Here is a 14,557-nt window from a genome sequence, read left to right as displayed (position 1 = left end):
CCACTGATTTGTATTCTTCTATCACAGTCCTTTCTGTGAAGCGATGCAGACATCCATTCATTTCTCTTCTGTCTCCTGGCTCAGAATCCCCTACCTCAGTTCCCCAGCACTCTGAAACACAGACTGTACCTTACTCCCTTGTCTTGGTTGTCCAGAACCAGGTAATTGCATTTGAATGGGATGAGATGCAGCGATGGGACACAGATGAAGAAGGGATGGCCTTCTGTTTTGAATATGCACGAGGAGAGAAGAAGCCCCGATGGGTTAAAATCTTCACGCCATATGTGAGTGCAATTTGGGGAAAGTAACTGGGACTTAGTTTGTTTTTTTGTTTTTTTTTCAGCTAAATGCATAAATGGAGAGAGAGATAGAGCTAGTAGTTGTCTTGAGATCCGAACCTGTTTGAATCCTGGAGCCCCCAGATTCATCCTGTTTTTGCTTTAGGCCTGACTGGAATTGGCAATTTCCTATCCCACTTGGCTCGTAGTTACCACTAGAAGGAGCTAGAGAATAGTGGATGAACCAGGCCTGGGTTTTATGGTACTTGTCAGGGTTTTTCTCTAGACTGAGTTTCGAAGATGGGATGACTGGGGACAGGAGTTCAAAGGCACAGTCCTGAGACGCCTGCTCTTGAGAAGTTAGTGAGTGTCACCACCTTTTTTTTCAGTTCAATTACATGCATGAGTGCTTCGAGAGGGTGTTCTGCGAGCTCAAGTGGAGAAAAGAGGTAATTCTGAACAGTCCTTGAATTGACCTTTTCATCTTTTTGTTTCTTTAAAATTTATAGGCCTGTGGCCAAATACCTGGGACCCTCACCTCCATCTCTGTCTTTCTAGGAATATTAGTTAGAGACTGATTATCTCATGTGAGCCAGGACATTCTTCCAGCAAGGTTGGCCTCTGGATGGTGAACGGGCTGTGCAAAAAAGCCCTGCTTCTTCCCTTGTCTAGAGGGTGGACATTGGCTACAGGCTCTTCCATCTCTCATGACTTCATGGACCGTCCTCTGCCAGTTTTTTAAATCAGATCACCCTCCATGTTGTTCCTGACCCGCAGGGGAAGCTGTCCTCAGTTGTAGCCGTCTTGACTGGATGAGTCCTGGCAGTCTTTCTAGGCGAACCAAGAATGTTTGTGTGAGGGAAGGTGTTTGCTGTTGCTTTACTGCTGTCTGTATGTGCCAGTGCTGGAACAGAATTTGGAAGATTCTGAATAATTAGTTACTTATTCTCAAAGAAAATCTTTGAAAGAATCAGGAGGTCAAGTCAAGAACATGAAAATTTATATTCTTAGTACAGTAGAAAGAACACTGGGCTCTGGGAATTTTATCTGGGTTTTCTCCTGGCTTTTTTTTCCCTCTGTGTAATTTTGGGTAAATCAGCCTCCCTAGCTCTCAGTTTACTCTTCTGTGAAACAGGAAGACTGAACCACGTAATTAATATCCAAGGTCCCTTCCGGCTCTAAAAGGCTATGATTCTAGATGAGAAGTTATATCAAGAAAGATGTGGCCAATCAGATTGAGTCATCCAGGCATACCTTTTTAGCTTCTGTTTGAGGAGTTGTCTCCAGATAAGAGGAGATGTGGCTTCCCAATAACTCTTTTTTTTTTTTTCCTTTCAGAACATTTTCCAGATGGCGAGGTCACAGCAGAGAGATGTGGCCACCTAGCCTTTCCTTATCCCCTTCCCTTCCCTTCACCCCCATCCTCTTACTCCTTTCATGTCCCATTTCAGACAGAGTAACCATTAACAAAAAAGAAGAGAAAAAGTTAAAGTCGTTATATTCAAAAGCCCTAAACTAAATATTATTAATAACCCCCTCTGAATTTCATGTCTCTGGAATTGAGGTGGTAGTGAACAGCAGATCGGTCAGCACCAGAAGTCAACTGAGTTAAGGCAGGAAAAGAAATAAGCCCAACCAACTTGCCAAAGGTATCTTTGTCCTTTCACCTGGGCCTCATACCAACAGCCTCTCCTTGTACTATATTTTTAAAACTGGAACTATGAACTTCATCCATTTGCACTGTTCAGACATATATATGTATGTATGTAAAAATTATATATACACAAATTAGCTGCACGTATATACATATATATATTTCTTTTTAAATTTCATATTGATGGCAGTACCTTTTTTAGCTTGTGTTTTTACACACCTTTCACTAGAATCCATGACCTCCCTCGTGCTCTCTTTCTTTTGAAACAAACTTTAAAAAGGAAAAAAAAGCATTTTACAGGGAAAAATACCTCTCCTCATGAAGGACTTGAAAAGTTTACAACCTGCTTGGATTTTTGCCCCTTTTTTTGTATTGAGTATAGATTCCGGCTCATGGGTTGCCATAGAGTCTAGGAACAAGGAGTATAGTTTCTTTATCTTCCAAGAGGGTGTTGGGGAGGAGAAAGAGGTGTGTTTCTCAAGGTTAACAGGCTGTAGTTCTGCAGGGAGAGCCTGAAGTCCTGGTATGGTCTCTTGATTCCGTGACAATTTTTTTGATCCATCTATTTCTCTCACTCCTGGCTTTCTAGCCACATTCTGCACCTCCTTCCTGCTTTCCTAGAGCCTCGGTATGCTTTCCCTCAACCGACCCTGGCTCAGGAGGTTGATGCCATGGGAACCTGAACCTGAACCACTTCATGGTAGTAATTTCCTGTTTTCCTTGCCTTTTTTTTTTTTTTTTTCTGAGACAGGGTCTTACTCTGTCGCCCAGACTGGAATGTGGTGGCATGAACATAGCTCACTGTTACCTTGAATTCTGGGCTCAGGTGATCCTTCCGCCTCACCCTCCTGAGTAGCTGGGACTACAGGTGTGCACCACCACACCTGGCTAATTCTTCTTAAAATTTTTTTGTAGAGACAGGGTCTCACTATGTTGCCCAGGCTGGTCTCAAACTCCTGGCCTCAGGTGATCCTCTTGTCTCAGCCTCCCAAAGTGCTGGGATTACAGGCATGAGCCACTGTGTCCTTCCCTGCCTTTTTTGCAGCAGGGATAGTACTCAGGACCAGAGTTAAGCTGATACCTTAGGCACACAGGTTGGACTTACATAGAGGAAAGAAAGCAAGCAATGCCCTATGTACATGAGGTTTTACCTCCTCCATTCCTGACCAATAACCACCCATAACTACGGCATTCTCTGTGACTTCCTTAAACAGCAGTGATGGGAAGGGATCCAATAGTATCTTCAAGGCCTTGGGGAAACTTGCAGTGGGTCAGTGGTCTGTGCCAACCAAACCATAGCCCCATCCAAGCCAGCTGAGAACCTAGGAAGGAGTAGTAGGAATATGGTTGATTAGATTGGATCTCCCAAGTTTTAATTGAAAGGAGACTGAAGGAAAACCTTTCTGCTTTCTGTCCGTTAAAGAGCTCCTCATCTGATCTTGCAGCTAGACCCTTTGAGACTTAAGAGCTGCATCCCAGGATCAGAAGCCAGGGCTAATTGGGGTAGGACAATATTCCCAGCCCCTAAGCTCTGTAGATAATGCATAAGAAGCACCAAGTCAGGCTCAGATGCAACTAAAACACATCTTTGAGCCTTTTCTTTTTCCCTTCTCCCCTTTCTAAACAAAAACCTTCCTAGGATGGCATCTTTTGCTCTAACTGGGAGACAGTCATAATTGGTTGTAGTCAATTCTACTAAGCAGTGTTGGGGTGGTTGGAAAGTCTGTTTTTTGTAATTTGTTTTTGCAAATCATTGTGAGGCCACTTTTTCTTTCTTTCTCTTTCTTTCTTTCGTTCTTTCTCTTTCTTTCTTTTGCTTTCCTTCTTTCATCTCTTTTTTGTAATTTGTTGTTGCAAATCATTGTGAGGCCACTTTTCTTTCCCCTTCCTTCCTTCCTTTTTTTCTGTTTTTTTTTTTTTTTTTTTTTTCCAGAGTCTTGCTCTGTCGCCCAGGTTGGAGTGCAGTGGCACGATCTCGGCTCACTGCACCCTCTGCCTCTTGGGTTCAAGCGATTCTCCTGCCTCAGCCTCCCAAGTAGCTGGGATTACAGGCGTACACCACCACGCCCCACTAATTTTTTGTATTTTTGGTAGGGCGGGGTTTCACCATGATGGCCAGGTTGGTTTTGAACTCCTGACCTCAAGTAATCTGCCCACCTCGGCCTCCCAAAGTGCTAGGATTACAGGAGTGAGCCACTGCGCCTGGCCCACTTTTCTTTCTTTCTTTCTTATTTTGTTATGCTGGCAGCCATTTGCCCCTGCATGGTATGGGATCAAAGAGGACAGCCTTTCCTCCCTCACCTTCTCCAAATCTAGGTGAAATCACAGAGTACAAAACGTAAGAATGCTGAATGTGTAAAGTTGCAGAGGGATCCCTAATTTGAAGACTTTGACACAGAACTAACTTCTTTTGACTTAAATGAATTTAAAATGAGCCAAAGGACCCTGAAAAGAAGACATGTTGATTTCCCACTCCTAGATGCTAAAGAGACTTGGCACCAGCATTGTTCAAACTGTAAAAATAGCAATTTGCCCCTACTCGCTCAGAGTGGGACAGTAATGAGCAGAGCTGGGATTCCATGCGACAGCTTGAATGCTGACCTTCAGACATGAGACATAGGGATTTGGAGGCCCCTTAGAATGGGTAGATGGTGTTATGTTCCCTTTCTGGCATAGCATTCACTTGGTGCTTTGGAGATTAGGTGAGGGCCCTATAGGTAGTTGGCCTGTTGGCAGAATTTATTTAGGAACAGCCCTTCTTGAAAGTGTCCCAGTAACAAAGCACCCAGCTGCAGCAAGGAGGTGGGGAAGGAGGGCACCCCAAAGGACAGCGCCTTCTTCTCTTCCACCCATGCACGGCCTTGGGTGATGGAGGCGGGTTCCCTGTGGCTGCGTGGATCCCATAGGATCAAGCCCTTCTTTGCATGAAGCAGTGTTAGTTGTGACTCTTCTCTCTCCCCTTCCTCTGCACTTCCTTTCTGTAATCCCTACTGTTCTTCTTAGTCCCAGCTTCTGCCCAGGGAGGCTTCTACCCAGACTTCTTTTGCAATTTGTCCCTGGGAAGACGGGGTCTCCCAGTGCCCCCAGCTTCATCCCAGCAGAACCAGCAGGATCCTCCTGGTCTCTCACTGGCCTTCCTCCACACTTGGTTTCTATCCTCAGGGGTAGAAGCTCAGAGCTTTTTATGGCCCAGGAGAAAATGTAGACCCTGAGAAACCTGTCCTTGCAGAAAGGTTCCCTTGGGCCATGCTTTGGGCCCTCTGCTCTTTATATGTTTATTCTATTCTCCATTTTTCCACCCCGTCCTTACCCTAGGCCTAAACACAGGTACAGATATGTGTGTGCTCAGGGCAGCTCCTAGGCCTGGACCGAGCTCTCAGGGAGGAATTAGATAAATATTCCAACATCCTCATGCCTGGCCCATTTAGTTTCATCCTTTAGTTACCCAGGCCAGTAGCTTTGGGTTATCCCTTCCTGTAGCTCCAAACCCAGCACTTGGAGCAGCAAAATAGGGCACTGACAGGAGATGAAACTCTCTCCTATCTCAGAATTTGCCAACTTCTGGGCTGGGCTCCTAGGAGGTAGTTTTCTTGAAGGGGACTGCATCCTAGTTGACCTGAATTTTCCAGACCAGGAGGGACTGCTGTGCTCTCCCTTCTCGCCATCATACTGTTTGGCTAGATTCATTCAGCAGTAGAAGCTCTTTGATCTGTTGACCCCAGCATACTGCTGTTTCTTCACCAGCTTCATTGTGTCACAGTAGCTTCCTTTGGGAGGATGATGTGATAGAACACTCAGAGAGAGGGAGGGAGAAGAGAGATAGTGGGTATGCTTCTCTAGCTCCCCATCTTCCAGGTCCACCTCTTGACTTCCTGTTCCCCTAAACCTGAGCACATCACGCCAGGCCTCTTTGCTGCCAGGACAGCATCAGCTCACTCCTCAGCAATAATCTAGGGTATGTGGGAAGGTCAGGGCTGTGGTAAGGAATAGAATCAAAGAGGGGAGTGATACGGGGTGGGGGCACTTGGCCGCCTGCTAAACTTGGACATTAATTTTATATCATGACCCCCTTTTAAGCCAGTGAGCTGGGCTTCAGTTTTTCCCAGGCCATGCACATTTAATTTATTTCAGAGAAACTCTAATTGTATTTTCACTGCAGTATCTTGTATTTTTTATTTGTGATTTAAGAAATGTGAAGAGAAAATACACAGACACAATAATGGTTAACAGTGTTTCTTTCATTCCTTGTTCTAGAGCTAACCACTCTAAAATTGTTTGGTAATGTCACTTAGTGTAATTAATTGTAACATATTCTTTTAAATAAATTGATTTATTGATCAAACACTTCTTTGGTTTCCTAGACTACAAATCCTTTGGGTTGTGTGGGAAGAAGTGAACAGGGACCTTTGAGATTTGAGTCAGAGTGGTCAGTCTGAAAAGAAGAAACATCTAACCAGTTTTCCCAGGTAACTAGTGTGGCAGTTTTTTGAGTGCAGGGAATGGAGAAGGGTGAGGAAAGAAGCCACAGGAGGCCCTTGGTTTGCAGTTCTCTTCCCAGTGGCTCCTTTGAAAATTCCTTCTTCTCCTTCAGATCTCAGAGGTGATTGAGCTTACCCCTCCCATCTGCAAGCTTGCACAAAAATCCTTTGAAGATTCACAGGATTCCTTTCTCTGCCATGCAGATAGAGCCTGGCAGAGCCTTTGGTACAGATCTTAGCAATGGACCCTCCTCTCCACCCCCAGCAACAGGTATATACTTTTTCAGGTAAATCGGGAAGGTTTTTCTCTTTGGGATCTGGACTGAAAGGAACACATTATGACTATTGAACTGTCCAGCACAAAACTAGGCACTGTGGGTAGCCTTACTCTCCCCTGCTCCCACACTCCTGAGAAGAAGGGTGGTCCTACTGCCTTTTGCTTTTACAGAGGCATCTGAGGGGCTGGGGCCTAATTACCTTCTCTCAAGAGTACCTGTTCCTCTCTGCACATTTGTTTATGAGCTGACTCTGGTCTGAAAAGCTCAGCATTTGTGGTGGGTGAGACATTTTAATTTTTTTATAAAGCTTCATTTATTATTATTTTTACAACTTCCGATCACACGCTTTTGTTCCCTAACTGATGACCATAAGACCAAGGACCATTGTGGCACTTTGTTTGGCAGTTTGGGAAGAGACATTGTTCAGGGGCTCATTCATTCACCCACCCATTAGCTTTGGATATTTAAAATCTAAGAAACACTACTGTGCTAATGGAGGGGGGAAGTGTTACCTTTCCTAAGCAAAGAATCCATAAAGAAGAACAAAGTGGAATTCCAGAATTAGAGTTACAGTGGTTAAAGTCAAACATTTATTAGGTATCTGCTGTTGGGGGTGGGGTGGGGAGATTGTTTGAGATACTGCAACAGACACAAAAGCAAAGAAAGAAACATTTCTGCCAGCTTACAGGCTCACAGAAGAATGAGACACTTACGCATGGCCATGATACACAGCAGTGAAAGGTTTAAGTGCCATAAGGACTAGAAAAGGAAGGAGAAAGACCTGTGGATGAGGGCCGTTAAGATTTTCATGAAGAAAGTAGTGTTTAAGGTGAACTGTTTTAGTGTGAGAAGGATTTCAACAAGAAGGCATTCAACAAACATTTATTGAGCCATTATGTGCCAGACACTGTAGTAACTGGGAATGAAAAGACATGGGAGAAAAGGGACCAAACTTGCCTAGAGAACAATGAATAGTTCTATTTGGGTATGTGTAGGAATGAAGTGGAAAGTAAGGCTTCGAAGAGCCTTGAATGCCAGGCTGAGGTGTTCTATGAAAAACAACAAAAAAACAGCAGCAGAGAAGTTTTGTTTTTTATTAGCTGCAGTTTAGAAAGATTGATGCTTCAGAACATAGACAGAAGGACCAATTAGGAAATTGCTATGATTACTCAGTTAATAAGTGTAGGCAGTGATAATTGAAAAGAGGGAAATGATATGAGAAAGTTTGTGGAAGTGAAATCTTCAATGATTTAATACCATTGAGTTTATGCGAAAGTACTAAAAACTCTTGAGGTTTTCTGTCTATGTGACTAGAAAATAGAAATATATGAGTCAGGACTTTATGGGAGAAAGTTTTAGCATTGGCCCTATGATGATGTAGATACGGATGGGAAATCCAGTATAGATGTCCAACAGTCATTTCTTATTTACTAAGCAATGTCTAATATTTGGGGCACTGTTTAGGGTGACCAGGATACAGTGCTGGATAAAGCAGACTGGGTAGTAAATGTTGGTGAATTAACTTTTAAAAGATGACTCTTGGCTTCTTGGGAGAACAAATTGTAGGAGAGCAGGAAAAGAAACATGGAGACAGATGAGAGCAATGTGACGTGGACAGTGTTGATGGCTGTGGAGATGCAGAGACATGAGTAAGTAAATCAGCTGAATACTTTAGAGGTAGACTTAGTAGGGCTTTGCAGTTGGATTGGGGAGGAGACATGAGAGAAAGGGTGTAATCCAAGTTTTGGCTTGAGTAGGTACCTAGTGGTGCTGCTTACTAATGATGAAGACTGAGGGTGGGGTAGCAGCCTAGAAGCACATGTTCTATGAAGTCAAAGAAGACACCTGTGTGATCCTGAGCCTGCCCTAAAGCAGCTCACAGAGAAGAATCTAGGAAGTGGAGGGACTTAGGGCTTATGCAGTCCACCCTCTACCTGAAGGACTCACTCCTAAGCCTGCTTGCTACTTCTTGGGATCTTTGCCTCAGGTCAAAGAACAGGTAAGAAGAGAACATCATGGGCTTTGGAATCTGACAAACTGGGTTCAACTCCTACAGCCATGCCTTACTGGGCTTTGTGACTCCAGGGAAGTTAGTTAACCTTCCAAGCCTCCTTTTCCCATCTATAAAATTATATCCTACCTAGGCTGGGTGTGGTGGCTCATGCCTGTAATCTGAGCACTTTGGGAGGCCAAGGCGGGAGGTTTGCTTGAGCCCAGGGGTTTGAGACCAGCCTGGGCAACATAGCAAGACCCTGTCTACAAAAAAAAAACACCATTTTTAAAAATGAGCTGGGCGTGGTGGTGCAGCCGCTTATAGTCCTAACTACTTGGGAGGCTGAGACAGGAGGATCCCCTGAACCAGGAGTTCAAGGTTGCAGTGAGCTATGATCTCACCATCACACTCCAGCTTGAGTGACAGAGTGAGACCCTGTCTCAAAGTAAATAAGTAAAATAAATAAACTATAGCCTGCCTCACAAGGTTGTTAGGAGGTAAAATGAGGAAATGCACAATAAGGACTTGGAACAGAATCACATATGGAGCAGTGGTTAGTAAATGGTGGTGTCACAACTGGCTCCCAGTATCCACACTGGCCTCTGTGCAGAAATGGAGGTCCAGATGTGAGACTGCAAGTCCTCAGCCTTCAGAGGGACAGAGCTGGATACAGGGGAGAGCCCCCGACAGGGGAGATCTCCTTGTGCCGAACTCTGCAGGACATTCCAGTATTAAGCCCCAAAGAAGGGCTGAAGGACAGGATCATGAAGCCATGAACAAGGCCTGGATGCTGCTCAAAAGCAAGGGCCCGGCCTTCCCTGATGGGATTTTCTCTTAAACCTCATTCTCTACCTCCCTCCCCCTTCCCAGTGTGGGTAGGGAACAATCCCCTACCCTCAACCTTCCAAGACTCTTATTTGATGCTTTTAAACTTTTTTCTTTATTTAGACAGAAAAGACCAACTCTTTAAAAGTAAAATGCAATAAATAAATAAGTTAAGCATAGAGAACTGTCTGAAACTGACTCCCCGGTCTCCCCTTACCACCCCCACCCCCACCCCATTTTCTTTTCCCTAAAACCTCTTCCTAAAGAAAATGATCAGGTAATAAACCCCTTGACCCCTCCCCACACCCCTCCTCCCAATACCCAATTACCCCCCAAAGCAAAGGGAGAAATTAAGAGAGAGAAAAAAATCCAAGGGCAACATTGTCTAAACTCCCAGAAAGAGAGATGGCAGCGTCCGGGCCAGGCCGGGCGGGCTGGATAACGCACGGGTGGTAGTGGTATTTACACAGAGGGAACCAGCAGAGACTGTAAACATTTTTAGGGGTTCAGGGGAAGGTCTTTTCCTCGTGAAAGGAGGAGGGTCTCTGTGGCTGACTGGCAGAGAGGCAGCCCTCAGGGCTCCCCCACACCCTCCTTAGAGGGGGCCCTTGGGGGAGGCAGTGAGTTTTAGGGCTGGGAGCCCAGGAATCAGGGATATCCTACCTCTAGCTGAGGGTGGAGGGGAGTGAGAGCCAGCTTCCAAGAAACCCCTAATGTGGGGAAGAGGCTGGGGTGAGGGTGAGCTGGGAGTGTGTGGCAGGCCCCTGCGGCTCTCCTGGGGCCTGCACGGGTAGAACAGGCCCACTGTTGGGGGAGGCAAGTACAAACGCTGGGCACAGAAGGCCTGTCACAGGAGCCCAGCAGAAGGCAGATACCCCGGAACCTTCGAGCCTGTTCCTCGCTCCCTCACAAAGGCCAAAAGGGCATCTAGGAGGAAATGGGCCCTTGGAGCCAGGGAAGCATAGCCATGGCCCTTCAGAGAGGCAGGGGGGTGGGAGGGGCCGGTGTCTTGTGGCCCGGGGGCCACGAAGCAGCGTTTGCCCCAGAACCCAGTCAAGGCCCAGAGCAGGTGTGCGGAGAGGGCCGGGGCCAGTTGTGGGAAGAGGGTGTGAGGCGCCCCTTCCTCTGGGATCTCCAGACCTGTGAAGGAAGAAACATGGGTGAAGCATGGGGAAGAGACCGCCGATGCGGATCACGGGCTCTGGGGGAGGGGAGGGGGCTGGGGTGAGCGACAGCATCTAGGATGGGGCTGCCTGAGGAAGGCAGATCATCAGGCCTCAGTCCAAACGGACCCATCTGCCCCCACCCCCCAGCCATGAGAGCAGGGATAGAGGAGACAGGAGGGAGGGGGCAAACCATACAGGAAACCAAACGGTATTAGGAAGGAAATAGCCCATGAGAAAAATAAAGACTGGAGGGGGAGAGAGGCAAAGAGATGACAACAGACAGGCAGGCAGAGAAATGGAGAGAGAGACAGAGAAGGGGGTGCGTGTAAGAGACAGACACCTGGAAAAAGGGAACATCCGCAGAGAAGGCCAGGGCAGAGCCCAGGTCACGGCTCAGGGATGGAGTCTCATGGGGTGAGACCACCCCCGGCCCCCAGTTAGTGCTCTCATTCCTTTTTGGAAAGGAACACAGAAAGCAAGAGAGAAATGCACAGAACACAGACCACAGTCACCAACCACTGTAGACCAAGCACGTCCCGCGAGCTGCCCCCGGCCCTGACCTTGGGCTTGGGGGTGCTTCCCTCCGCGGCCCCTCCCCAAAGAACAAACATTCGGCTCCAAAGACAACACGCTCGTTCCATGCAACTTACAGGGGCCCGGAGCAGGGGTCCGGGGATGGGGGCTTCGGCCGACAATGGACACGGGCCCTGGGCTGGGGGGGCCCCCAGGGTTGGGGGAGTTAAGCAGCCAGGATTGGGGGGAAAGGGGAGAAACAGAAAATGTGGGTATTTTTCTTGGGTTGTGTTTTCTCAAGGGTTTGGTCCAAAGGAGATTAAACAGTGCGAAAGTAACCAAGGCTCACAGCTCTGTGGCCATGAGGTTGAGGTGGTGGCCAGCAATGGGGTGGAGGAGACCTGATAAGTAAACTTCACAGGCGGCGCGACATTTCAACCTCTTCCACCTAAACCAGAGCAACTCCCAAGAGGCCTGAAAATGGGCTCCCCCAGTCTGTCCTGTGCACTCTGCTGCCCCATGGGTCTGCTGCTACATGGGAAAAATCACCTGAAGTCCAGGGAAACCAGGGCTGATGTCCTCACTTCTCAGGACAACAGAGATTCTAGGAGCCAAGGATTCTAGGGCCCTCTGGCACCCTCAGCCAACCCCTTAATCCTCCAGTCCTATTCCCCTAATTCCACTCTAACCCGAAGGAAAACCAGAAAGAGACACACACAGACATGGACACTGACCAGACAAACGAGACCAGATATTGTGGAAGGTCCAGGGAGTGGACACATATATACAAAGACTTGGCTCTTTCTGGGGTCACGGAGGGTGTGTGTGTGTGAGAGAGAGAGAGAGAGAGAGTGACTCAGATTATTGAAAAACAGCTGAGGGAGCTGCCCCAGCCCCCTGCTTCAAGTGCCCAGGGTCAAGGGTGGGGTGGGCATCCCTGAGGGTGGTGGAGGACAGGGGTGGGGTGTGTAGTCCAATCGAGGGCCCTGGCTGCAGTGTGTGAAGCTGGGGAGGGAGGCCACAACGGAGCGGGACCCACCTGGGGGCCCTCAGTAGGGCCGGTTGGCATCCTTAGGCCGCTTTAGCTGGACTTTGAGGCGCTTCATGCCGATCTGGAAGCCATTCATGGCCTGGATGGCAGCCTGGGCACTGGCCGGATTGTCGAAACTCACAAAGCCTGGGGTGAGAGGGGCATAAGGCCCGGCCCAGCCCCACCTCGCTCTTCCGTGCTTAGGAGACCTCTGGCACTACCCTGTGTCTCCCAAGTGTCCCAAATGCCTAGAAAGCTGCCTGCCACATAGCAGCATTCCTTAGGAATTTGTTGATTGATGGGTTGAATGGATGAATCCAGTCCAGCCACTCCAACTACCACATTCTTCCCAGCATTCTGTGCCGGTGACCCCTTCCTCTGCCTGGATAGCTCTGAGCCTGCCCTTTGAAAACGGCCACTTCCAGACCCTAAATGGCTTCTGAAGCAGAGAAGAACATTCCCTTTCTCCCCTGAGGAAGACTTTCAAAGATGTGAAGGCAGCTAAAACCGACTCCCCAAGCCCACCTTTTGCAAACCAAACATCCCCAGACCATAAGCCTATTTCAGACCTCATGGGACATGAATTTGGCCAGTTTTTAAGAGAAACGCTGAAGGAAGAAGAGGTGGGCCGAGGCAGCAGCTGGGTGTGGCATGTTGGGTGTGTCAAAATGGCTCTTTTGTACTCTTGGATAATCAGTATTTCAAATACTGGGTCCACTGTGACCATAAATGCCTTCAAATATATTAGACCTTGTCCTGATTTGGAGTATGGCAAAAAATGTGCCATATCATATTCTTACCAAAACATTTGCTTTGATTGGTGGCCCGGTCAACAAAGACTTTGGCTGAGATGACGTGGCCAAAGGGGACAAACATCTGGAGGATCTCTGAGTCAGTGAACTCCTGGGGCAGGTGGTAGATGAAGATGTTGCAGCCATCAGGGCCTGGGTGGCGACAGAGACAGAAGAAAGAGCTCAGTGACTGGGAGGCACACACCCCAGAAGCAAATGTCCCAGGGAAAGCAGATCCTGGGAGTGCCCTCCAGTCCCAGTCCTTGACAGTGTGGGCCAAGTCTCCGGCCACTCCCTCCCCACTTGCTTTCATCCTGACACGTGGGCAAGAGCTGGGCTCAGCGCGGGGTGATAGGGAGTCCCCAAGCCCATAACGAGGGCATTCCTGTCTCCCAAGGCCCCAGCCAGCACCTTCTCTTTGCTGCTGCTGTTGCTGCTGCTGCTGCTGCTGCTGCTGTTGAGGCGGTGGTGGGGGCTGCTGGGCGACCAGGGCTGGAGGCTGCGGGAACGCAGGTGCAACCAGGCTGTAGGCTGCTGGGTAGGCTGCTGGGGTGGGGAGAAGAGAGAGGCTGATGGGGCTTCCCTGACTTCTTGAGCCCTCTCAGCCAACCCTGTCTCCCTTCCCCTAGCCCAGGCCAGTGGCACCTGCAGGGCTGAGAAGTGGTCAGGGAAGGAGCTGCCTCAGACCCCTGGGTGTGCTGCCCTTAAAGACCCCTCCCCACAGTTGGGCTTGTCAGTAAAGCCTGAAGAGGGTGATTGGCAGGGAGCCAAGAAGCCCAGACCCAGTTACTGGGCCTCTTTTCCTCCTGCCACCTCTCCCACCTGAGCAGGGGCCCTGGCTAGGGCGCCTCACCTGTGTAGTGCTGCATCCCCGCGTAGGCCTGCTGCAGGGGGTCCACGGGGGCCGCGGGGCTCTGGGCTGGGGAGAGCAGCACAGACTATGAGCGTGGACCTGGCACACAGTGGGGGCCCTCAGTGCCTCTCTGGGCCTCTGGGCCGAGGCCAGGCAGGTGGGGAGCAGAGCTTCTCTGGGCATGGGGTGTGAAGTGAGAAGGCGGAAATGCACAAAGCAGTGGGAGGAGGGGAAAGAGCCCAGCGTTAGGAAGACTTGGGTCTGACTGTCTTGCAACCCTGGACAGGTCGCTTCACCGCTCTACACCTCAGCTTCCTGGCCGAGCCCAACAGGAAGGATCATCCCCGCCCAGGATGGCAGGGCAGGAGGAAGCACCTGTAACCCCCAAAGCTGGGAGGGAAGGTGTGTCCTGCCTCCCTAATGGGAGTGGTGGTTTAGATGGTTGCTGGGACGAAGTGGGCAGGCAGAGAGTCCCACCTGGGTAGGGGTGAACCCCGTTGGGATACAGAGCATCAGGGGCAGGCTGCCCAGTGGGCTGGGTGGGCACCGGGCTGTAGCCGTTGACGCCCAGGGCAGCCGGAATGGCAGAGACAGGCGTGGCAGCGATGGCAGGAGGGGTGCTGGTTCCTGGGGAGGAGAAAGCGACAGGGAGAGAGCAGAGGAGCAGACACACACACAGGCAGAGAACCAGTCAGCAA

At 48.9% G+C, this 14,557-nt stretch overlaps 2 protein-coding genes across 16 annotated transcripts in view; one reads left to right on the top strand and one right to left on the bottom strand.

Annotated features, from left to right (window-relative positions):
* SNX27 (sorting nexin 27) overlaps nt 1-6,276 on the top strand; it is a 91,144-nt gene extending 84,868 nt beyond the window's left edge. For 3 of the 6 annotated variants that reach the window (XM_034935454.3, XM_003817243.7, XM_034935462.3), the window contains 3 exons: nt 156-284; nt 668-727; nt 1,617-6,276. In XM_034935454.3, the coding sequence (XP_034791345.1) occupies nt 156-284; nt 668-727; nt 1,617-1,664 (237 nt within the window). In that variant the 3' untranslated portion in view covers nt 1,665-6,276. Of the gene's footprint in view, nt 1-155; nt 285-667; nt 728-836 lie in introns of all 6 variants that reach the window. The other 3 variants (XM_063605294.1, XM_034935444.3, XM_034935465.3) reach the window with 1 other exon arrangement.
* Nucleotides 6,277-7,553: 1,277 nt separating this feature from the next.
* Nucleotides 7,554-14,557, bottom strand: part of CELF3 (CUGBP Elav-like family member 3) — a 16,810-nt gene continuing 9,806 nt past the window's right edge. For 8 of the 10 annotated variants that reach the window (XM_034935543.4, XM_003817239.6, XM_008970384.5 and 5 more), the window contains 6 exons: nt 14,337-14,486; nt 13,860-13,925; nt 13,418-13,552; nt 13,016-13,159; nt 12,225-12,362; nt 7,554-10,646 (listed from right to left, as the gene is read on the bottom strand). In XM_034935543.4, coding sequence (XP_034791434.1) covers nt 12,235-12,362; nt 13,016-13,159; nt 13,418-13,552; nt 13,860-13,925; nt 14,337-14,486 — 623 coding nt within the window. In that variant the 3' untranslated portion in view covers nt 7,554-10,646; nt 12,225-12,234. The remainder of the gene's footprint in view (nt 10,647-12,224; nt 12,363-13,015; nt 13,160-13,417; nt 13,553-13,859; nt 13,926-14,336; nt 14,487-14,557) is intronic. The other 2 variants (XM_008970385.5, XM_055101261.2) reach the window with 1 other exon arrangement.

The sequence above is a fragment of the Pan paniscus genome, chromosome 1 (assembly GCF_029289425.2).
Source record: "Pan paniscus chromosome 1, NHGRI_mPanPan1-v2.0_pri, whole genome shotgun sequence".
Taxonomy (NCBI): Eukaryota; Metazoa; Chordata; class Mammalia; order Primates; family Hominidae; genus Pan; species Pan paniscus.
The sequence above is the reverse complement of the archived record's forward strand: the minus strand, read 5'-3'. Positions and strand labels throughout refer to the sequence as shown.